Source organism: Heptranchias perlo, chromosome 2, assembly GCF_035084215.1.
Source record: "Heptranchias perlo isolate sHepPer1 chromosome 2, sHepPer1.hap1, whole genome shotgun sequence".
Taxonomy (NCBI): Eukaryota; Metazoa; Chordata; class Chondrichthyes; order Hexanchiformes; family Hexanchidae; genus Heptranchias; species Heptranchias perlo.
The window spans coordinates 116630569-116655329 of NC_090326.1; the positions used below are offsets into that span (position 1 = coordinate 116630569).

At 43.8% G+C, this 24761-nt stretch overlaps 1 protein-coding gene across 1 annotated transcript in view; it reads left to right on the plus strand.

The window, feature by feature from the left end:
* ctnnal1 (catenin (cadherin-associated protein), alpha-like 1) overlaps window positions 1–24761 on the plus strand; it is a 306680-nt gene that overhangs the window by 166909 nt on the left and 115010 nt on the right. The window contains exon 3 of the mRNA XM_068006252.1: window positions 22922–23109. Within this exon, the coding sequence (XP_067862353.1) occupies window positions 22922–23109 (188 nt within the window). The remainder of the gene's footprint in view (window positions 1–22921; window positions 23110–24761) is intronic.

Here is a 24761-nt window from a genome sequence, read left to right on the forward strand (position 1 = left end):
ATTCCGCCCTGTTAATATTGGTGCAGGATTATGACTGTGTAAGGACCATCTTAAAGTACTAGCAGATTACACCGTAGTGTTTGAATATTTTTAGGGGTCACACTGGGCTTGTGTTCCTTACAGCCAAATAGCAATAACAGGAGCACTACCCCACCATCTGTTGTTCATAATTTTAAAAAGGTTTTCTTTACGACTGTTTACATTGTTTATCCTGATGAGTCAGGGATTCCCAGTGGCCCCATTGAAGAGAGGAAATGTATCCATTACAGTTTCCCTCCTGAGACCTAATTTTTGCCTGAGTTTGAGGCTTGAGTTTCTTGGCTCACCCTGAACTGCCGTGTACCACTCCCTGCCTGTCGCATTCTGTTCCAGGTCCATGCTGGCCCATCTCAATCCCAATGCATTCTTAGTTAATCAGCCCACCTCTGAGCCACATTTCTGCCCTCCATCTCCCCGCCACCCCGACCCGTTGCATATGTTTTCCTGGACTTGTCCTTGCCCTTATGCCAGATCAACACTTGTATTTGCCAACAGTCAGTAAATACAATACAATAAAAGCATGTTTAGTGCTGAAAACTGGTTTAAGCCAACAGCAGACTCTGAGACGAATGGAACAAGTCAGGAGAGAGTCAGCACACATGTTTTTGGCTTTATCTATCTGCACTCGTATTTCAAGGAGTTATATATTTGCACCACCTAGGTCTCCCTGTTCCTGCAGACCCTTTAGCGTCTTTCCTTTGAACTTACATATCCCTTTCTTGCTTTTCCTCTCAAAATGCATGACCTATTGCTTCTCTGCTACAAATTGCATCTGCCACCTGTCTACCCATCCACCAACCCATCTTTGTTCTTCTGAACTCTTTATAGTCACTGTTGCTGTTTACAAAGCCCCGTACATTTGTAAGCAAATTCTGACCCTACCCCACGTTCAAATAATCTCGATATATCAAGAATGCAAGTGGACCTAGAATTTCCAATCCTTCTCCGATCCAAGCAATAATCATTAAAATTAACACTTTTTTTCCGGTCTGTCACCAACTTTCTAACCATTTCAAGTAACCTTCTAACCAGACTGCATCTAATTCCTTCATCATTTTAAAACAAATCATTACCATGTCGGTGGTAGGAAAGATAATGGAATCTTTACTAAAAGATGTAATGGAAAGACATCTAGAGAACAAAAATATAATAAAGAATAGTTGGCACGGATTTCAGAAGGGAAATTCATGCTTGACCAACCTTATTGAATTCTTTGAAGAAGTAACAGAGTAGACAAGGGTAATGTAGTAGATGTAATACATGTTTGGATTTTCAAAAGGCCTTCGATAAGGTGCCACATTGTAGACTCATGACTAAGGTCAGAGTATGTGGAGTCAGGGGACAGGTAGCACAGTGGATAGCAAGTTGTCTACCATTCAGAAAACAAAGTAAGGGTTAAGGGTAGCTACACAGACTGGCAACAGATGGGAAGTGGTATTCCACAGGGATTGGTACTAGGACCACTGTTGATCACAATTTACATTAACGATTTAGATGCGGGAATCGGAAATACAATTTCAAAATTTGCAGACGACACCAAATTGGAGGGTGTAGTTAATACAAAGGAAGAATGTGTCAAAATGAAAGAGGACATTAACAAACGTGCAGAATGGGTGTGTAATTGGCAAATGAATTTCAATGTAGATAAGCGTGAGGTGGTGCATTTTGGTCAGAAAAATAAGGAGGCCACATACTGCTTGAATAATAAGAATCTGAATGGGATAGAGGAGCAAAGGGATCTAGTGGTACAGATACACAAATCACTAAAAGTAGCAACACCAACTAATAAGGCCATAAGGAAAGCAAATCAAGCACTAGGGTTCATTTCTAGAGGAATAGAATTGAAAAGCAAAGAAGTTATGTTAAACTTGTACGGCACCTTGGTTAGACCACACTTGGAGTACTGTGCACAGTTCTGGTCTCCATATTATAGAAAGGATATAGAGGCATTGGAGAGGGTGCAAAAAAGATTCACAAGGATGATACCAGAACTGAGGGGATATCCTTATCAGGAAAGGCTGAACAGGGTGGTGCTCTTTTCTCTAGAAAAGAGAAGGCTGAGGGGTAACCTGATAGAGGCCTTTAAGATAATAGGGTTTGATAGGGTAGACGTAGAGTAAATGTTTCCACTTGCAGGGGAGTCCAAAACTAGAGGTCATAAATATAAAATAGTCGCTAATAAATCCAGTAGAGAATTCAGGAGAAACTTCTTTACCCAAAGAGTGGTTAGAATTGGAATGTGTTACCACAAGGAGTAGTTGAGGCAAATAGCGTAGTTACATTCAAGGGGAAGCTAGGTAAGCGCAAGAGGAAGAAAGCAATAGAATTAGATAGGGTTAGATTAAGTAGGGAGGGAGGAGGCTCGTGTGGAGCATAAACGCCGGAACAGACCAGTTGGGCCAAATGACCTTTCTGTGCTGTAATTTCAATATAACTTGCACTTATATAGGACCTTTAATGTAGAAAGTTGTCGCTAGCAGAATGCAAATTGTGATGCTCTGGTTACCATCCTAGCTAAGATCAGTTAACTTAGCACAGACCCTTTTCAGTCTGTACCACCTAGGACTATGCCAGGCAGTGAATTAACCCAATTAACCATCATGAAATCTTATTTTGCACAAAGATCTAGGAAAACCATACTTCAATAAATGTTACAAAATTTAAATCTGCTGATCAGAAGGATTGCTAGTCTTACACAGATAATTATTAGTTAGCGTCTGTTTATTGCACAGCAATTAATTTAGTCTGTAAGATGAACCCCCAGGGATTCACCAGGATATGGTATACATAAGATAAACTACTGTGACAAAAGTAATAGGATTTTCCACTTCAGCATTCCTGGCACATACTGGCAGGACACTTTGGAAAATCATGCACCTCTCAGCTTGTGATTTTCTATTCATTGAAGTGGAAAATCTGCCTTTATATATTGTACATATATTGTGTTTTTGATCATATGTCTCCTGGCCTTTGACTGAGGTGTGTTTATTTTATGGCTATCAAAATAAGTACATTTTTCTTTTGGTTTAATATGAAATCAAAGCAATCTATTCAAACAATGGAACAGCCTATTGTAGCTGAATACAATTTTTAATTTTTTGCTCTGAATATTGTTACACTGGAAAGTCGGTGCCAATTAACAAACTGCAATTAAAGGTCATCGCCATTGAGAACTGGTGACTTCAGTTATCGGGGAGATACAGATCTGAGTGTACACAGGTAAAAGCCACTGATTGCTCAGTTTGTAAGTATGCGTCCAAGTGTAAAACGGAGCCATGCAAAACCAGAAAAGTTGCAGATGCACTCCCTAGTCTGTGCTAATTATGTAGATCTTAGCTGGGACAGTGGTAGAGATTTGCGTCAGCATCCCAGAGCTAGGAAGGAGAAACATCAACTAGGTTACCTGTAGCTATCCCTACAGAAAAGTGTATGCGTGTCAACACGGGTGAGGGCATGATTGTGCTTAGTATTGTATTGCCCATTGTCAAATTGCTTGTATCATCACCCTCATCTACAAGCGGAAGGGGAAGAGGGAAGAAATCAAAAATTGGCGACCCATCTCACTACTTAACGTGGACTACAAAATTCTGTCCAAGGTCATCGCCAATCGGGTCAAGTCAGCCATGGAGGAGGTAATTCACCCCGATCAGACCTGTGCCGTGCCCGGCAGGAAGTTCTCTGATAGCCTGGCGCTACTCAGGGATACGATCGCCTACGTACAGGACAGGGCGGTGAATACCTGCCTGATCAGCCTGGACCAGGAGAAGGCCTTTGACAGAATATCCCACATGTACATGATGGACGTGCTCTCCAAAATGGGGTTTGGGGAGGGAATCCACAATTGGATCCAACTGCTCTACACAAACATCAGTAGCGCGTTTCAATCAACGGGTAGGAATCAGAAAGCTTCCCGATCAAATCTGGAGTCAGGCAGGGCTGTCCTCTCTCTTCTGTCTTGTTCGTGTGCTGCATCAAACCCTTTGCTGAGTCCATCAGGAGGGATGCGGGCATAAGAGGGGTGACGATCCCAGGCAGCAGAGGCACTCAGGTCAAGGCCTCCCTGTACGTGGACGACGTCGCCGTTTTTTGCTCTGATCAGCTGTCAGTCCGCAGATTGATGAGCATCTGTGACCAGTTCGAACTGGCCACTGGCCAGGGTAAATCGCTCCGAGAGCGAGGCCATGTTCTTTGGGAACTGGACCGACCGATCCTTTGTCCCCTTCACCTGAAGGTGCTGGGGATCTGGTTCGGGGGGGCCGGAGCGTGCACCAAGAACTGGAAGGAGCGTATTTCCAAGGTGAGGCAGAAACTGGGACTGTGGGATCGACGATCCCTCTCGATCGTGGGCAAAAGCCTGGCCATCAGGTGCGAGGTGCTCTCAGTGTTGCTGTACTTGGCACAGGTCTGGCCCATACCTCGCTCCTGCGCCGTGACAGTCACCCAAGCCATCTTCCGCTTTATCTGGAGATCAAAAATGGACCGTGTCCACAGGGACGCGATGTACAAATCTCTGGAGAAAGGGGGGAAAGACATGCCCAACGTGGCCCTCATTCTGATGGCCACTTTCGTGTGCGGCTGCATCAAGCTTTGCATGGACCCTTGGTACGAAAACACAAAATGTCACTACGTGCTGAGGTTCTACCTGTCCCCCGGTGTTGCGAAGGATGGGCCTGGCCACGCTGCTATGGAACACTCCGTCCAGTTGGACCGTTCCGCCCCACCTGTCTCTCGTCGAAACGTTTATGCAAAAAAACACTTTCGACCACAAGGCGATCAGTAAGTGGTCCGCACGTAACGTCCTCTAGACCATGCGGTAAAAGGAGATGATGGATCCTGTCGGTTGGTTCCCCGAGCAGACGGTTAATGTCATTTGGCAGAACGCCTCATCGCCAGAACTTTCAAACAAGCACCAAGGCATAACTTGGCTGGTAGTGAGAAGGGCCCTTCCTGTCAGATCCTTCATGCACTCCCGGACTCTCAGCGCTACCGCACACTGTCCCCGAGGAGGCTGCAGTGCAGACGAAACAGTCACCCATCTCCTCCTGGAATGTGCCTTTGCAAAGAAGGTCTGGAGAGAGATGCAGTGGTATCTGTCCAGGTTCATCCCGAGCAGTTCCGTAACACAGGACTCTGTGCTCTATGGGCTGTTCCCGGGGACACACACAGAGACAGACATCAACTGCTGCTGGAAGACCATTAACTCGGTGAAAGACGCCCTTTGGTTTGCCCGAAACCTGCTGGTCTTCCAGTGCACGGAGCTGTCCTCGACCGAGTGTTGCAGACTGGCACATTCCAAGGTCCAGGACTACGTGCTCAGGGACGCACTGAAGCTAGGTGCGGCTGCCGCACAGGCTCTGTGGGGAAAGGCAACCATTTAGAGCCTTCTTGCCATTGTATACCAAGGGGCTGCAATCAGGGAAAAACCCCCCCCGGGCAGAATGTAAAATTCAAATTGCTGTAATGTACCTGTAATGAATCTGTAATCAATAATCTGTATTGAATATAATGCAATGAGACACCCCAGAGTGTCATGAACTGTAATTATGTACAGTGTGTTCATTGAACTGTACTTGATGTAACCTGCAAATTGTATAATCTGTATTGTGTACGTTTGGAATGTGATATGACAACTGTGTTGTATGTTTTGCTACAAATTTTATGAATAAAGTATATTTTTTGAAAAAAAAGGATGTCTAACAGATAACGATTGTAATGCAATGAGGCACCCTAGGGTCCCATGAACTGTATTTACAATGTATGGTGCGTAACTATTGATTGTACCAAGACTGTTGATTTGTACTGTATGACCTGTATTGTATTGTTTGAAGTGTGACTTGAATTGCATTGTATGTACCTTTACAAATTTTATGAATAAAGTTTATATTGAAATATAAAAAAAGGGTATAGGCTCGAATATGAAAAATGGCCACTTGGATGAGGGATCAGAAGGGCAGCAATACCTGTGGAACCGTGTCCCAGCATGAGACAGTGGGGGTGAAATTCGATTTCGTCGGAGGCACAAAACGAGTGGTATCACATCAGCCACCTGTTGTACGCTCCGTCCCATTGACTTCAATAGAAATGGATATTGGGCGTATGGTATAATGAGCGGCAAATCCGATTCCGCCGGCTTTGTGTCCCCACCCATGCCTAATTTCACCCCCAGTCACTTCAGGAATTGAGGCGGTGGGGTGTGACAAACAACGCAACTGTTGCATTGACAAAGAGCGCTAATGTTTGTGTTTCTAATTTTATTTCCAGCTAAATTCCCAATAAATAAATTTTGGACTATTATCTGACTTGTACCCTATGCATCTGACTTTGATGTGGATATGATTGAAGATGAACATTCTTATGTGAATTAAAAATAAAATTTCGCTTTGTTAGTGTTTTGCGCACTCAAAAATTATTCACAGCCTTTAAAGTCTGGGCAAGCAATTTGCAGTTTCCGCTGTAAGCAGCTGTGCTCAGTTGGACACAGATAATGTTACCTGTAATGGGAAATGACCTTTATTATAATTTGTTTTGAATTGTCGATCAAAGCAGACATTTCGGATCTAACTTTATAGACATTATATGTAGCTGAACATATTATATGTGCGCTGCAGTGAAATTGATTTGAGAAGCGTCAGTGATTGTGGGGGGGGAGCTGCTGGAGCTCAAAGACCTGATTAACATTAATGAAGGTTTGAACAACGCTTGAAACAAATACTTGGTATTAGTAGCTAGCCGACAGTAACAATGAGGTTACAAGGAAAATATTGGTTCAAACTTCTTAGCCCAGCTTTAAATTCTTGAATTAAATAGCACCTGACATGTGTTTGTAATCATTTCCCCAGGTCATTGTTATTTCTGGCTCCCCCTTTTAAGAATGACAGTAACATACATTTGAATCTACACAATATTGTTGATCAGCGACTAGAAAGACTAATGCAAAGCGTGCTGCATTTGCATGTTTCAATTTAAAATGAACACATTTGCTTTTCTATGCATCTAAAGATCAATAAATTACAAATTAGAGGTCTGTGAGGTTGGCTTGTTGTGACTGAAATATGGCCTCTTATTAATGGTTTAATGAGAGATGAAACTATGGTGGAGGGGGTTTTAACCCTACCTGCCCGGTGGAAACCAAACAGTTGGACAGGTAAAATACTCGGGGTTACTTACCCACTGCAAAGCCGCCTGGATCCCGCTGTGCCTGATTTTAACCTGCTCCTCTGAGCAGGCGGCAAAGGCATGAAGCTGACGGGGTCCTTCTTGAAATATTCTAATAGGGGCCCAATAAAGTCAATCAGACGCTGAGGGCATTTGAGCTCTGACCTGAGTGAGGAAGCCGCTACGGCTTTCCTGCCAGGAGGAGGCAAGTCTGAATAGGATCGGGAGATGAAGCGGCCCTGAAAGGTAAGTTTTTAACTTTTCTTTGTGAGGCCAGGAAGAGCAAGAGGAGGGAAGTGGACAGGCAACATGGTAATGAGGCCCGGTGGTTAAAATCGTTGTGGCCACATTCTGCCACGGTCGGGCAGGAAACTGACCCTCGCAGTTTCATGCTGGGAATTAAAAATCCATCCCAATGATGAACTATTAATTCAGATTAACCTGGAACCTATTCAAGGATATTTTGACCTGCTTAGTGGTTTTGCTGTAGAATTGTTTGAAAAACATGAAAAGGCAGATGTTGACATTATTTACAACTTGTAAGCAAGAACTAGAGGGTTAATGTTGACTGAAGGCCCCTATTTAATTTTTACAGTAAAAGAAACTTAACCCACTTGCTGGTCTTTGGGAAAGTTACTGGCATTGTTGACTGATTAAACAGAAATAGTTTTTTTGTTGTTTTTGATGTAAAACAATGGTTTATTTTACTTATTTGTCTAAACAGACCCTCCAAGATAACTATGCCATGTAATTGTTAACACCTGTTTTGTTTTAGAAAATGGTACATATTGTATTACAGCTTTTTCTCTCACTGCTTCATTTCACTTCATCTCATTTTTTGTGCTTCATAGGTTGCAGTGAAAGTGCAATTTTCTCTGAATGCATTCAGAGGTTTCGAAACTTCTTCTGGCATTGCTTTCTGTGAGGTTGTGTCCTATATTCCAATCTTTGAAGACAGTGTCTTCTGAGAGACACTCCAGGTCTCAGTACTCCAGCATTTCTTTTGACAACACTCCAAACCAGAGCAAAAATGTAGTGTGCTCTCTTATCCATTTTTTTCCCCCTATTTTTAATTAAGGTCCGACCCAGAAGGTTCACTTTCCTGGCAGCCACTAAGCTCTGTTTTCGTAAACTGTTGCTGTGGTTACCAGTTAAAGGATGAATTTGCCAGTTGAAACGTTTTATACCAGCACTTTGCAGTCCATTTTGTCCCTTTTTGAGTTTATAAAGTTTGTTTCTGGCATTAAAAAAAAGCTGTTTAATCAAATAGAAAAAAATGTGTTCTCATCCCATTAAACACATATAGACCACTTACAACTGCTGCAGTTCCTTGGAACGTTCTCTGGTCTCATAAATCAAACGTTTTTGTTAAAGCACTTTTTTAGATGTCAGTTAAACCCGTATCTCCCCCAGTATTAACTTTTTCATCAATCTGCTATCTTTTTATATTAACTCAGTGTTACCCACTGAGTTCAGAATATTGTAAAATGTCTTTTCATTTTGCTTTCGCTCCCCGCTGTGGTACAGTTCCACAGGCACTAGTTGCACTGTATAATACTTAGCCAGAAAGCCAGGTTCATATGTGAACCCAGGCAGTGTGTCAGCAGGCTATTTGACTGCAGAGGGCATCACTCAAACTTAATCCTACTCTCACTTGGTTGTATGTGTGTGTATGTTGCACACGTTTTTCCACAGGTATCACTGGATAGCATTCAAAAGCTGCTGTCTTGACTGATTATTTTCCCCTCCCTAGCCTAGTGACACTAAGGCCAATTGTAGTGCTGCATTATCACTCCAGTTGAGACCAGAGATTGAACCTTGGACCTTCCTGGTCTTTACTGGTTTATTTGATAATCAGTTACCATTTCATGAGTGTACTATATATGGATGATTTAATTATAGTATTTTAATATGTAATTTATCTTGTATGATTGCAGTATTTCGTACTGATGCGTTTGTATGTTTGCCTTGACAAGAATTCAGCCTCGGCTCAGTGGTTAGCACACTCACCTCCTGAGTCAGAAGATTGTGGGTTCAAGCCCCACTCCAGAGACTTAACCATTTAATCTAGGAGCAGTACTGAGGGAGTAGGAGGTGCTGCCTTTAAGATGAGATGTTAAACCAAGGCCTATCGGCTTCTCAGGTGGCTGTAAAAGAGCCCACGTGAAGGAGGAGAGTTCTCCTGGTGTCCTGGTCAACATTTATCCCTCAATCAACATTACTAAGACAGATTATCTAGTCATTTATTCCATTGCTGTTTGTGGGACCTTGCTGTGCTCAAATTGGCTGCTGCATTTCCCTATATTATAACTGTGACTACACTTTAAGTACTTCACTGGCTTAAAGCATTTAGGAGTGCCCTGAAGTTTTGAAAAGTGATTTATATAAATGTAAACTCTTTCTTTGACCTTAAGGAAGCCTTTTGCGCAAATGTTGGTAGATCCTAATTAAAGTCTTGTTTATTCTTGTTGATTTTTTCCCTGATTATTATGTATCTGCTCAGAGGCTGTAAATTGTGAGGAAGTAAGGGAAAATAAAGATTTTTTTAAATAGCAAAAAAAAACTAAGGAGCACTAATCCAGATGGAAAAAAAACAGGACATTGGATTAAAGAAAATGAAAAGTATTTTGATAGACATTATTGAAAGTAGTGGCACAATGAGGCTGCAATGTTGGAACTTGATAGTCAATCAGCCCTGGTGCTAGGGGGAGCCAGTGAGCAATACTACTATAACAAAAAAAATATTAAATAAATGAAATGAGAGAAATCTGTTCAAATGCTTTCTTTTTGCATTCCCAATATTCTTTGTTTTTCAGTTTTTCTTGGTTTTTAATGTGAAATTTGATAGTTATGAATTCTAAAATACAAATGCAGTTAGCTAATCAAAACATGTTTCTGTATGTAGTATTATGTAGCAGTACATCAGAATGTAGCCAGAGACCACTGTAGTGGTGACAAATATCTCTCTGATTTGACACCTATGCAGAGTTGGGGAAAATTATACTGGAAAATAGATGGGCAGGACACAGATTCCCATAGACTTATCGACTGTAACCTTCCATAATTTTTGGACCTGATTAGACTGGCAGAATTTGGTATGATATTCTTACTGATAAAACACTAAGGCATGGAAAGGAAATGATAGAAAGAATAATGAATTTGAAAATTTAAGGCCTTTTCCTGCCTTTCATTTTATAATGGCAGTTTTGTTGGTACTGACAGTCTTTTTATTGCATTTCTCACTTCTTTTTCGCCCAGAACTTAAGGAAATGATTTATGAGGAGTCTTTTCTCTCTTGAAAAAAGGTAGAAGTGTTTAACTAGATAGGTTTGGACAAATTTGATCCAAGTAAGCTTTTCTGCCGTATACAGAATTTTACCACAAGGAGTTGTATTTACAAATTAAGGGCAACAAACAAAAATAGGAAATGCATGAGGAACTTTTTTTTAGTAAAATGGTGATAAGTATATGGAACAGATTACCGCACGGATGGAAGAACACGCAACGTTAATGAATTTCAGGAGGGAACTAGACAGATTCTAGGATTCAGGGATATTAGAAATGCACCAAGGGAATGGGTGGGCTAGATGGATTGTAGGTTTTCTCCTGCCTGAAATTGTTATTTATGTGCTATTTTGTGTCGGTCATCAGTTTTTGGCCTTTTGGGTTGCTATACCAGCTACTTATGGAACTATTATGAAGCTAATGACTGATGCTTTCTCTACATAGTTTGCTCCCTTAAAATTTTTGTAGTTAAACTTTTAATTGTTTCTCCTGTTTTCTCCCTATAAACATCATACTACCCAGTGTGGCCAGTTTCATCGTTTATCAGGAGGGCAGGGTAACCATATTCACAAACGTCCAATGACATCTCTATAGTTCCTTGGCCATCCTGCCAGGAGGCATTGCTTGAGTGGACCACAAAAGGACATTCCCTCCTTCAGATGACCTGGCGAAGACTGGAAGAACTTATCCTTATAGAGGAAGCCTGCATTCAAATGTCAGTAAAGATTGTGATTCAAACTGTGATCTGTTCGTGGGAGTCCAGCCCTGTAGGACTGTAGCTAACTGGCTGCTCCTTCTGACTGGTAATGAGCATGATGTCATTTTGTGACACTTAATATGTTTCAAGCAGTAGAAATGATAAGAAATTTTTATGTGGCTTTAGAAATAGCAAAGTTTCATAACATCTAGCATATCTAGGGGTTGGTTACGATATATTTTGATCAAAATGAATAGTCTGTGCTAGTGAAGTGGTAAAGCATTGACCTTCATAAATCTTTAGTCTGCTGTAAATATCAAAACTAATTTGAATATGTAGTAGAAACCCACATGTAATATGTTTAGGATTAAAAGCAGCACTGTTTTCTAATCCTTGTTTATGAACTACTGTAAAACATTCTTTAATTCGATTTCTAAAACTGTTCAGTAACATCAAAGATTTTGTGTTGTATACACTTAAGTAGCCCAGCTTAAATGAACAATACAGCTCACTTAAAGTCACTAAGACTATGGTGATTTAATGGCAGTAATTTTTTTAAATACACGTTATACTTAACCGTACTCCAATCATTTGGGGGGGTTGGGGGAAGTCCTGATTAATTCCAAATGTGACAATAAGATTGTCAGAACCACCTTTTTATTTTTTAATTCATTTGATTTGGGGGTTGCTGGGGTTGGAGGGGTGGAGAAGGAGAAGATATCAGAATGTTCTTGGCAAAATTACAAAAGTGATTCCACTTCAAAAGTAATCCATTGGCTGCAAAGCACTTTGGGACATCCTGAGGTCATGAAAGGTGCTATATAAATGCAAGTCATTCTTTCTTACCACAATCCCTCAAGTAGCTGAAATGTTTTGGGGGTGATTTTGGTGCGCGCGCTTTAATCGGGCGGATAGTGGGCAGGGCTTAAGTGGTGGTCACCTGGAGGAGTCAGTATGGGACCCGATCAGCTTTCATAGTGGGCCCTCATTATAACGTTCTTTTGTTCTTTTCCTACCCCCTCTTTCCCCCCCACACCCTTTTCCCCCACTCTGTTTTTGCTTAAAAGCTGTTCATCGCTTACATCTTGCAGTTCTGATGAAAGGTCATTGACCTGAAACATTACCTCTGTTTCTTTTACCACAGATGCTGTCTGACCTGCTGAGTGTTTCCAGCATTTTCTGTTTTTATTAGATAACATTTCAGATGCGTTGGTGTAAAATCCACAAGCAAAGATGTCTCCAAAAGCTCCATCCAGCATTACTTGACAGCAGCTGAGCATCCCTTTAATTATCGCTGGAAATGGCTGCTTCCTAACTTGTACTGCCCATGGTTGGTAGTTGGGGCAGGAACTGGCAGTCGTCAGCCAAGATGAGCCAGAAATGGCATTTGGATCTTAAGTGTGTCACTGGACCCCTATTGCATATATGTATGAGGCTCCTATTTGATTTCAATGGGAACTCCGGCTGCTAGGATGCTGGTCCACCCAAAAATCGGGACAGATGCCAATACAGCAATAAGTCAATGCGTTCAGCCTTTCCTTGATCTTGGTTCTACGACTGCCCTGTTTTTAAGTACAAATGGGGTGATAGTGACACTGAAATTTTTTCCAGATATGAAGGATGTTCTTCTACTTTTAATTCACTTGGGGGACATAAGTAAAATTGGATCTTGAATTGGATGAATGATGGCTAAATAGCAAATAGAAACAGCTTTAGCTGACAGCATTTAGTGTTGGGTTCATTACTTTGGCCTCTCAGTCACTTTAAAAGGCCAGCAAATGTGATTTTGCACTAACTCAGAATTTGTGATATTCATTCATTGTAAATCAAGTTCATGGCTTTGAAGCATCTATTCATCCAGGAATCTTGTTGTAAATGGGGCAATTCAGCACCAATAGAAACTGAATAATTACTGGAGAAATTCTGCAATATAAGAAGGATATACGATTCTGAAAAAGCATAAGTGATCATAAATAGCTTTAATTTTGTCTATCATTTCATTTTTAAATAGTGCTTAGTTCATAACTACACAGAAGACCATTGCAAATGTAGTGAAGCATAATAAAGTAATTAGGCACACATCTATCCATACATGTGAGGTTTTGTCCTCAGCTTAGAGCTGCATTAGGAATCTATCTTTTTGCCATGCTATCTGCAAGTAATGCAGTAGATGTCATATATTTGGATTTTCAAAAGGCCTTCGATACGGTACCATATGACTAAGGTCAGAGTATGCACAGTCGGGACAAGAAGCAAAATAGATAGCAAACTGGCTACAAAACAGAAAACAGAGTAGGGGTTAAAGGTAGTTTCTTAGACTGGCAACAGGTGCGTAGTGGTGTTTTGCAAGCATTGGTGCTGGGATCACTGATGTTCACCATTTATATAAATGATTTGCACTCGGGAATCGGAAGTACAATTTCAAAATTTGCAGCCGACACCAAGTTGGGAGGTATAGTTCATACTGAGGAGGACTGCAACAAAACACAGGAAGTCATTAATAAACTTGCAGAATGGGCATGTAATTGGCAAATGAATTTCAATATAGATAAGTATGAGGTGGTATATTTTGGTAGGCAGAATAAGGAGGCCACATACACCTAGGAAAATAAGGGATAAATTTTAACTCCAAAGAACGGGTGGATTGGGGGCGGGGAGGCAGTGAAAATTTTAAAAGTTGGGAGCAGGAATGAATCCTGGCTCCAACCCGCTGACTTCCAGACAGGTCACTGGTGGTTTGAACCAAACGTATCTGGGTGCTTGCGTGCTTCAGAAACCCAGAAGTATAACATTTAAAGGGGCAATGAAGGTATTTGAAGTAGTTAAGGGAATTAAATTTTAGTGTATTGAGGCAGACAAATGATTTTAACAATACCTGAACATGTCTCCCGTGGTCTCTGAAAGATGCCACAGAAACAGAGGCGAGTAGTAGCCGGCAGCCATTTGGACCTTGAAACCAGTGATTGATACGTGAAGAAAAGGTGAGACAAAGCTTTGACTGGGAGTTCTTTGTGTTTAGACTGAGATTTCTTTGTTCACACTCAGAATTCTTGTTTTCATACATATTTACCTACATTTTGGACCCCCTCAAACTGACACTATTAGGAGGGGGTAGGGGGCAATGGATGTATTTAGCAGTACATCTGAGGGGGAGGCACATCACCGCGTTAGGCAGGGCGTGCAGTTCTGGGAGTTGCAGGTGCAGAAGACAAAGGTGCACCACAAGGACCTGCAGAAGAGCAGAGAGGGGACCAATGGAGGAGCTGAGGTCGGAGGAGACACTCCTCACATGAGAGGGTCTACAGACAGAGGCTGAGCTTCCTGGACCTCTCTGAGGAGCAGTGCCTACGAAGGCTCAGATTGAGTTGCCAGGTGCTGCTTCATGCAGAGCTGCTTCCGGATGGGCCTAGTGGGCATGCATTGTCCGTCGCAGTTAAAGTCTCCATTGCCCTCAATTTCTTCACCTCCAGATCCTTCCAAGGCGCCACCGGTGACATCACCAGGACCTCTCAGTCGTCTGCACATAAGTGTATACGACAGGTCATGGGTGGCTTGTTTATCAGGGCATCCCACTATGTCAACTTCCCCATCGATGACATCAGCCAGACTGAGAGGGCAATGGGTTTCTACTCTTTGGCTGGTTCCCCATGGATACAGGGCACAATTGATTGCACACACGTAACAATCCGACCACCTGCACATGAGCCAGGACTCTTCAACCGAAAAAGATACCACTCCACTGGAAGAGGTTTCTGCAGGTGTATGGCAAATTCCCTGGCAGCTGCCATGATTGCTTCATTCTGCGCGAATCCAACCGCCTGGCCCTCTTCCACGCACAAAACAGGCTTAAGGGCTGGCTCCTTGGAGACAAGAGATACCCCTTGGAGACATGGCTCTTGATTCCTCTGAGAAACCCCACCAGCGAGGCACAGCAGCGGTACAACAATAGTCACATCACCACGAGGTCTGTCATTGAACAAGCCATAGGAATGCTTAAGATGCACTTCAGGTGTCTGGATCGATCTGGGGAGCCCTTCAGTACTCACCAGCAAGGGTGCGTAGAATAATAGTCATGCGTTGCATCCTGCAGAACATCGCTCAACAGAGAGGGTTACCGGTGGATGAGGTCCCATGTGCTCATGAAGCAGCTGCACCTGCCATTAACATTGAAGAAGATGAGGAGAAGGACGATGGGCAACCCATCGGCAGAGCAACGGCTCACTTGGCTGTTCATGATGCCAGGGAGTCACTCATATTTGATAGATTCTCATAGGCAAAGTGAAGATAGTCAGGTACTCAGACCACCTGGAACGACGACCACCAACACCAGTCCCCTGCCCCACCTCGTTTGCACAAAATAGTCCTACAATCACACATACACCCATTGTAAATGCGCCCAATGGATGGCATCAAGTCTTGCCGTTCATGATGAGGGATATGCAAGGGTGCTTGCACAAAAGGGACTCAAGAATGGGCAAGACGTGACAGTGGTGGTGAAAATTACAACATTTAATGTGCATTTAACCAAAAACAAATATAAATGAAAAACATGACATTCTGTCAGACACCTTTGTGATTACAAAACCTTAGACTTCCTCTTCCTAGCATTTCATGTGGTGCATCCCCTGTGGCTGCAGCAGAGATGGTGGCAGGTTGCTCAGATTCATGCCCTGACTGCTGAGATGCTTTTGGCCTATTACCTGGGTTTTGGAATCCGTGAGGGCCCCGCCAAAGACTGCTCCACCTGCACCTGTGCAGGGGCAGACTCGGCCATCTGGAGGGGTGGCAGCATCGTGGGTACTGGTTGAGGGGTGGGGGGGGGCAATGGGTGAGACGTGACGGCGCTTTGAGTGGCGTCTGAACTTCCATGTCCCCTTTCGCCATGTGATACTGCGTCCTCAGAGGCATGGAGCTCCTCTGAGGAATCGCCTTGTCCACGTCATTGCTCCTTGCAGGTCCTTGAAGAGAACATACAGCATTATTAAGAATCATCACAGAAGTAAAGTTGCGATGAGCATACTGAGGTGTGCAACAGATCAATCCTTGATGACATCAATTCATGTTGTGTGTGAGAGATGTTAAAAGTTCTGTCACCTGACATTTGCGGGGTGCCAAGGGGAGAAAGTACAGACGTTGTGAGTGAGCAAGGGTGACAGAGTCACCCGGTGGATGCACTGCTCTGGGTCAGGCTGACAATGAAAGAGATGTATCAGAGGATGACTATCAGACAGATTGAACACATTGCATCAGGATTGGGGAGAGTGGGAGTGATGGGTGCAGAAATGGGGAGGTGAAGAAGTGCACAGAAAGTGAAGGTAATTTGACACTGAACCTTAAGTGGGTGTGAGGAGTGATGTGATGGAGTAGACTTCGCAGGGGGTTGGGGGGGTTAATGTTCACCACAGAATGCAGGTGAATCAGTAATTGTACTCACTTTTCCTGTGGATGCGCTGTACGCCCGCTGCGCAGCTTGGAGACGCGAAACCTGGAAGTTGAATTAAGTGCCTTCAATTGAGTCACGATTGCTTGAGAACACACACAAAATTTTTTTCCTGGTTTCCCACCCGTTATTTGCCCCCCCCCCCCCCCCCCACCCCGCTGAGATTCTGCCTCATTGTTAAAATTTGCTCCTAAGAGTCTAAACGGAGTAGAGGAGCAGAGGGATCTGGAGGTACAAATACGCAAATCACTAAAAGTAGCGACGCAGATTAATAAGGCCATTTTTTTTTTAAAAAAGCAAACAAAGCACTGGGATTCATTTCTTGAGAGATAGAATTGAAAAGCAGAGAAGTTATGTTAAACTTGTATAGAACCTTGGTTGGACCACACTTGGAGTACTCTGAACAGTTCTGGTCTCCATATTATAAAGGATATAGAGGCACTGGAAAAGGTGCAAAAAAGATTTACTAGGATGATACTAAAACTGAGAGATTATATGTATCAGGAAAGATTGAACAGACTGGGGCTCTTTTCTCTAGAAAAGAGACGACTAAGGGGTGCCCTGATAGAAGTCTTTAAGATTTTCAAAGGGTTTGATAGGGTAGAGGTAGAGAAGATGTTTCCTCTTGCAGGGGAGACCAGAACTAGGGGCCATAAATATAAGATAGTCATTAATAAATCCAATAGGGAATTCAGGAGAAACTTCTTTACCCAGAGAGTGATTAGAACGTAGAACTCACTACCACAAGGAGTAGTTGAGGCGACAAGCATAGATGCATTTAAGGCGAAGCTAAATGAAAATATGAGGGAGAAAAGAATAGAAGGATATGCGGATAGGGTTAGATAAAGTAGGGTGGGAGCAGGCTCGTGTGGATCATAAATACCGGCATCGACCTGTTGGGCTGAATGGCTTGTTTTTGTGCTGTACATTCTATTTAATTCAATGTAATATGGTGAAGAAAGACAAAAATTGGCAGGAAAAATAGAATTCTAATCCCTTTTTGCCTCCGTTCTCTGATGATTTGATGATTTCAGTTTTTTTTATATAATAATGTATCTATTACTACTGTGCAACTGAGAGCCCCAATTAATCATACCTGAAAACCAGTTTCTACTACTTGGTGCCTCCAAATTTTGTCATGCTTTTGCAGTTCAGCTGATTTAATCATAAGTTCCTGCTGAATTAATTTTGTTGTCCATGAAGACTCAGATATATTTTTAATTATAAATATTTCGGCACAAATCATGATAACACTTGATAGATTTTATTAACTAGAAAGAAATTCAATAGCTGAAGTTCTCTCTGTGAAGACCCAAAATCACTTGCACTTTTTTGAGGGCGAGGATCTAAAATTTATTTAGCATGCGCCTTTTTAGAATCATAGCAAGATTATAGCACGGAGGAGGCCATTCGGCCCTTCGAGTCCGTGCCGGCTCTATGCAAGGCAATCCAGCTAGACCCACTCCCGCGCCCTTTCCCCGTAGCCCTGCACGTTTTTTCCTTTCAAGTACTTATCCAGTTCCCTTGTGAAAGCCACGATTGAATCTGCCTCCACCACCTTCCCTGGCAATGCATTACAGATCCTAACCACTCGCTGCTTCCAGCGGTCCATTTAAGGACCTGTGACTAGGCCGCTGTAAACCTGGAAAAACTGAGTGGACATGCGCATGTACTGCCCAAATTTTGCTGAATTTGTCATTGGGGTTCTAAAACGGGATTAGGCTCCTGATTAGCATATTCAAGGAGCCAATCACTTGTTTCAGATGTGCACCCTGGGAAGTCACCAGCTGCCAATTTGGAAACCTGCGCACTTCCAGGAGGCAATTGGCCTTGGGAGCTTGTGCCAAAAAAATTGGGCGAAAACAACGGGGGAAAGAAAATGGAAGATGGAATTCAAGATCAGTAAGTCGTACATTTTGGTTTTAAAAAAAAGTAATAATTATAGTTGGAATGGGGGAAAGCTGGATGCTGTGGAAGAACAAAGGAATTTGGGGTTTCAGGTTCACAAGGCATTAAAAGCAACGGGCTCGATTTTCACACCCGCGATCGGGTGCGTTCGTGGCGGGGGCGGGGGTCACGAAAATCCGGGATTCCCGGGGCGGGTCTGGAGTCCGTCTCCAACCTGCCCACTTCCGCGTTCGCCAGTGACGAGTTGACATGCGCGCACAGCCCCCACATGTGGGACTCCCACCGGCAATTAAAGCCGGCGGGGTGCCACTTAAAGTACTTAAACAGGTACTTCAGGTTGTTTACAGACCTAATTGATCTGATATTTTAGGAGGGCTGGGACTTTGAAATTAACTGAGACTGTTTCCCGTACTGGGGGAAACACTCCCAGTTCAAATGGACGTGTTGCAGCCATCAGCATGTGGCAGCTGCAAAGGTCCATTTGACAGCTGTGGGGGGAAGACCCTCACTCATTGCAGGAGGCCACTCTGTCACTTTGGACAAAGTTTGGCCTCCACCACCCTCCTCCTAACAATAAAATTCACCAACTTGCACACTTACCCCAGGGACCAGACACATGTACCTACCTTGCGGACCCCCTCAAACGTACATCTTCTGGATGGGGGCTGCCGTAGCTACAGTCATGATCTCCTTGGAGGGCGAACAGCATCACCAGCCTCGCCGGCCACGCCGTCCATCTCTGACGTGGAGCTCCATAACACAGTGCTGTGACACGTCCACCTGCACAGCAGGAGGGAGGGCAGCCGCAGAGAGAGATGCGTCGCAGAGGGCACTACCCTCGCCACAGGGTCAAAAGACCGAGGCTCAGCTTCCTGGACCTCTCTGAGCAGCAGTGCACATGGAGGCTCAGAGTCACTCGACATGTAGTCGTGGACATCTGCAGCCTCCTTCATGCCGAGCTGCTCCCGGCTGGCCAGGGCACCATCTTCTTACCTGTCACTGTTAAAGTCACCACTGCCCTCAACAACGTCTCCTCCGCATCCTTCCAGGGTGCCACCAGGGACATCGCCGACGTGTCTCAGTCGTCTGCACAAAAGAGCCCTGCAAATACACCTACACCCACTCTGCAGTGACACAATGAGTGGCATCAAGTGTGCGTGTTCATGGTGAACCCCATGAAAGGGACCTATTCCACAAGCCAGTCAAGAATGGGCAAGACGTGGCAGTAGTGGTGATAATAATAATATTTATTGTGCATGTGAAAGAAAACAAATATAAATTAAAAAAACATGACAAATCGTCAGACACCCTTGTGCATTCCCTTTGTGCTCACAAAACCTTCGCCTTCCGTTTCCGGGAACCCCTACATGGTGCTACCCCTGTGGCTTCAGCAGAGGTAGTGGCAGGTTGCTCTTGTCCATGCCCTGACCGACGAGATGCTTTGGGCCGACGCCCTCTGGGTTTGGGTGCCCGTGAGGGCCCCTCCAAAGACTGCTCCACCTGCACCTGTGCAGGGGCAGACTCGGCCACCTAGAGAGGGGGCAGCATTGAGGGTACTGGTTGAGAGGAGGGCAACAGGTGAGATGTGGGAGCGCTTTGAGTGGCATCCCCACTTCCATGTCCCCTTTCACCATCATCCCTCTCGTGGCCCAGGCCCACATCACTCCTTCCACCCTGCTGGACGGCAGTTTGGAGGACTTGTGTGAGGCCTTGGAAGGCCACTTGTAAAGTATCTGTCAGCCTGTTCAAGGCGGCAGAATGTTGCTCACCCTGAATCCGAACAGCCGTTGTCAGGGCCTGAATGGACTCATTGTTGAGCCGTGCTTGATGCTCGAGGGAGGCTAGCCTTTCCTCCATCGCAGACATTCCCGCACCTACCTGCGACACTATCTCAGAGATACCTTCACGTCCCTGCGACACTATCTCGGAGATATCCTCCTGTACCTGTGCCACCATTCTCCTCATGCAGGAGTTGGACTCCTCCATCCTCTGCACGATTGTGGAGAGTGCGCGTGGCACCTGTTCCAGTGCTTCGGCAATGTGCTGCTGCCCCTCGATGACTCTTCTTTTCACGGCTGGCCCCCAGGGTTCAGCATCTGGGTCCAGCTGAGCAGAGCCTGGAGAAGAGTGCTCCCACCGACGCGGACTCTCCACGGCTGCCCCTGCCACCGGGGTCTGCTCGTGCTCATGTGCATGGTGACTCACCATGTGCAAGCCCAACTAGGTGAGGACAGGGACCCACCGAGGTGTATGTACCTGCGCTGGTGGATGCATGGCTCAGATGTGACGATGGATCCTCAGAGGCCGGCAGGTCCTCTGAGGAATCGCCCTCCACGGTCACAGCGCTCCCAGATGGCCCTGCAAGAGAACAGAAAGCAATATTAGGCATGTGGACAGATGTTGAGGTGCTGCAGATGCCAAGTGATGCTAAGATCATTCGCTATCGTGAGTGCTGAGTGTTAGCTTTCTGTCATCGGCCGCTTGTGTAATCCCAGCCTCGGCATCCGCCACGGACAGGCACTCCAGCGTGTGGCTGATCTCCAATGCCTGCTGCTCTGCGTCTGTTAGTGCCACCTGGTGTGGCGGGTCCCCTCCGGTCCGTGCCCTCTCCCGGGTGTCCTGGCATCTCTTCTCCAACAAGGCAAAACACAGAGGCGTGATTGAGTGATGGTTGCATGGTGAGCTGCTGCATGCATTGGTGTGGGTGGGGTTGAGCGTGAGGGAAATGCATGGGAGAGTGCGTGTGCAACATAGCCATGATATTGTATGAGGATTGGGTTGCGTGGTAGCATTCGAATGGGGACAGGGGCGGTGAGTACATGCAGGCAAGGTGGGGATGATAGTTGAGTGGATGTGAGGAGTGATGCGAGAGCGATGTGGTGGCAGTGCAGAAGGAGTTGTGTGGTGGTGGAGGTGATGTGGAAGACGGAGTGTGGGAGAATGCGGAAGTATACTCACTTTGACTGACCTGATTAGGTCATTAAATCTCTTCCTGCACTGAACCCAGATTCGTGGCACATTGCCGCAGCTGGTGACCTCCTCGGCCACCTCCAGCCAGGCCTTCTTCGTGGTGGAGGGAGGGCACTTCCTCCCATCAGTCAGGAAAAGGATTTCCCTCCTCCTCCTCACCCCATCCAGCAGCAGCTGGAGCGAGGAGTCCGAAAATCTTGGGGCAGCCTTCCCTCTGGCCTGCTCCATGGTTCAGCATTGGTCGTTTGCTGCAGGAGGAACATTGGTGAACTGCCCCTTTAAATCGGGCTCCTCCAACTGACAGATCTTACTGCGCATGCGCAGTCTGCCCACCGCGCAGCTTACCAGCGGGAAACCCAGAAGCACAGGTAAGTGGCTCCAATTAGCCTGCGATTCCGTGCGAAGCACACTGATTTCGCCATGTGCGTTACCCACACGCCCTATCGACCCCCCACTGAGAACCCGCCGCCCTGCTAATATCGAACCCAACATCTCGAGTGGATAAGACCATAAAAAGCTAATGGAATATTGGGTTTTATGACCCAATAGGTATAAAATATACATGCTGAGATGTAATAGTGAATCTGTATAAAATCTGTGTAAGACCACAGTATAGTACTCTGTGCAGTTTTGGACTCCACACTATAGGTAGAATATTGAGGCAATAGAGAGGGTATAGTGCAGATTCACTAGGATGCTGCCTGGAATGAGGAAGTACAAATATAAAGAAAGACGTGAGAAATTGGGGTGGTGTTTATTCAGTATCTGAATACTTGACTTTAAATGCTGTTTTTTTATTAACAATTTTACCAAAATTCTGATATAGTTTTGTCCTTAATGAAAGTTGCAAATGTCATGAGTTGTAGCCTGAATTTCCTCTCCTCCCCCCCCACCCCCCACCCAGCCCTGATGTTTCCATATCATAAAATGGCTACTTTTTGCCTCCCTTTTTCCAGTTATCATTTGTTGCGTCATCTATTGTTAGGAAGAAATGCTATCATCCTAAGCTGTAGAAATTTGCTGATAGAAGTAGCTGTGTTCAGTGCAAAAAGAAAAGTAACTATTAATGACAAGTAAATATGAAACTTACTTAAAGTTATGATTAACATTCCTTTTATTGTAACAGTAAGTTTGGATTTTAGATCTTGTTTTTTCTACACACCAGTAGTCATAAACATATCAATTCATCTTTCAAATTATCTTTTTTATTTGTATTTAGCTTTAATTTGTAAATGATACTGCATTTCGATTTACAAGAGCCTTTTGTTTTAAACAAATGTGTGTTTCTCTTGAATAATGAACATTTCCATGGTTTCCATGTTCATGGTTTTCAGAATTTGATGCTTTAACTCTCATTGTATTCATTTTCAGTGTATTTGAGTATGTTTAAAGTATGTTTTGTTTTATTGATCTGTGTTGCTATCTAGGAGAGAGCATTGCACAGTTGACGGATGTGGGCTCCTTTGATCAGCCAGAATCAGATGCAAGGGCAACAGTTTACACAGATAAAACTGGAATGATAAAAGCTGCACGACTACTACTGTCTTCTGTTACAAAAGTACTGGTGTTGGCAGACAGGGTAGTCATAAAGCAAATCATCAACTCCAGAAGCAAGGTACGTAACTGTTTTACACGATCAAGAAATTTACACCAAAAAAAGAACATTGTAATGTATGCAACCTACACAACCTAATTTAGCAAATTTTATAAAGGAAAACTAGTGCAATGACTAATAATTGCTTTGAACCTGTAATAACATGAGAAGAAATAAGTAACTAAATATGCTTTCCACCCACACTGATTGTCCCTTGTGCAGAATAATCTATCTGGTATTAATGAAGATAAATGGGCTGTTACAGTTCTAGCCTCATATAATGCATTTTCTTGTTGAATGTAGGGAAGCAGTTGCTTTTTCTATAGTTAGAATGGAGAGCAACATAACACAAAAGTGGCTACTTCGATTGCTGATAGTCTGGAAACATAGAAATCAGGGAGCATGAAATTTGACATTTAACCAAATTACTTTCGGAACTATGAACTTGCAAACTTCAATGTCTGTAAAGAATCTGGGGAAGTAACCCTCAGTTATTTTTCTCATATATTTCTCTAGCTCAAAAAATGTGGCTACAAATGTACAAAAGAAAACATTGTGATAATTACCGTAGTCAGTTTGTGTCTTCAGTGGAAATTTTAGGATGGGGAAATTGATAAGTTCTTAAATGATAGCACGTTACCACAGAGGTCAGCTACTTGTACCTTTTCACAAAACACTGAAAAAGTAAGCAAGCCAAAGAAAATATACATTGGAATATAGGAAGAGTAGTAACAAGAGTAGGCCATTCATCATCTCGACCCCATTCCACCAGTCAGTTATATCAAATGTAAGGAGTCGTACAACACCAGGTTATAGTCCAACAGCTTTATTTGAAATCACAAGCTTTCGGAGCTTTCCTCCTTCGTCAGGAGGAAAGCTCGAAAGCTTGTGATTTCAAATAAAGCTGTTGGACTATAACCTGGTGTTGTATGACTCCTTACATTTGCCAACCCCAGTCCATCACCGGCATCTCCACATCACAGTTATATCAAGGCAGATCTGTACCACAACTCTGTTTACCAGCCTTTACTCCATGTCCCTTGATAATCGTTAAGTAACAAAAATCTATCAATCTCAATCTTGAACATTTTAATTGACTCAGCATTCATTGCCTTTTTGGGGGAGGGAAGGGAGGTGGGGCAGGGGAGAATTCTACATTTCCACTACTCTTAGTGTGGAAAAAGTCCTTTGTGATTTCGCTCCTAAATAGCCTAGCTCTAATTTTAATATTGTGCCCCCTTGTTCCGGACTCTCCCATCAGAGGAAATAGTTTCTCTGTGTATACTCTATCATATCCTTTTATCATTTGAAACACCTCAATTAGATTACCCATCAACACAAGGGAATATAAACCAAGTTTATGCAGCCTGCTGTCATAAAGATCCATGGGACACACCACTTGTCACATTACCTTCAATTCTGTGTGCTTTCATTTTTGCTAATAATCTCTTGTGCAAAACTTTATCAAATGCTTTCTGGAAGTCCATAGAAACAACATTGAAAGGTACTTCCCTATCCAGCATGTTGGTGACCTCCTCAAAAAATTCAACTATATTAGTCAGACATTACCTACCCTTCACACATCTATGCTGACTCTCTTTGATCAATTGATACTTGTCCAAGTGCTCAGTCAGTCAGTCTCTGATGATAGATTCCAGTAACTTCCCCACAAT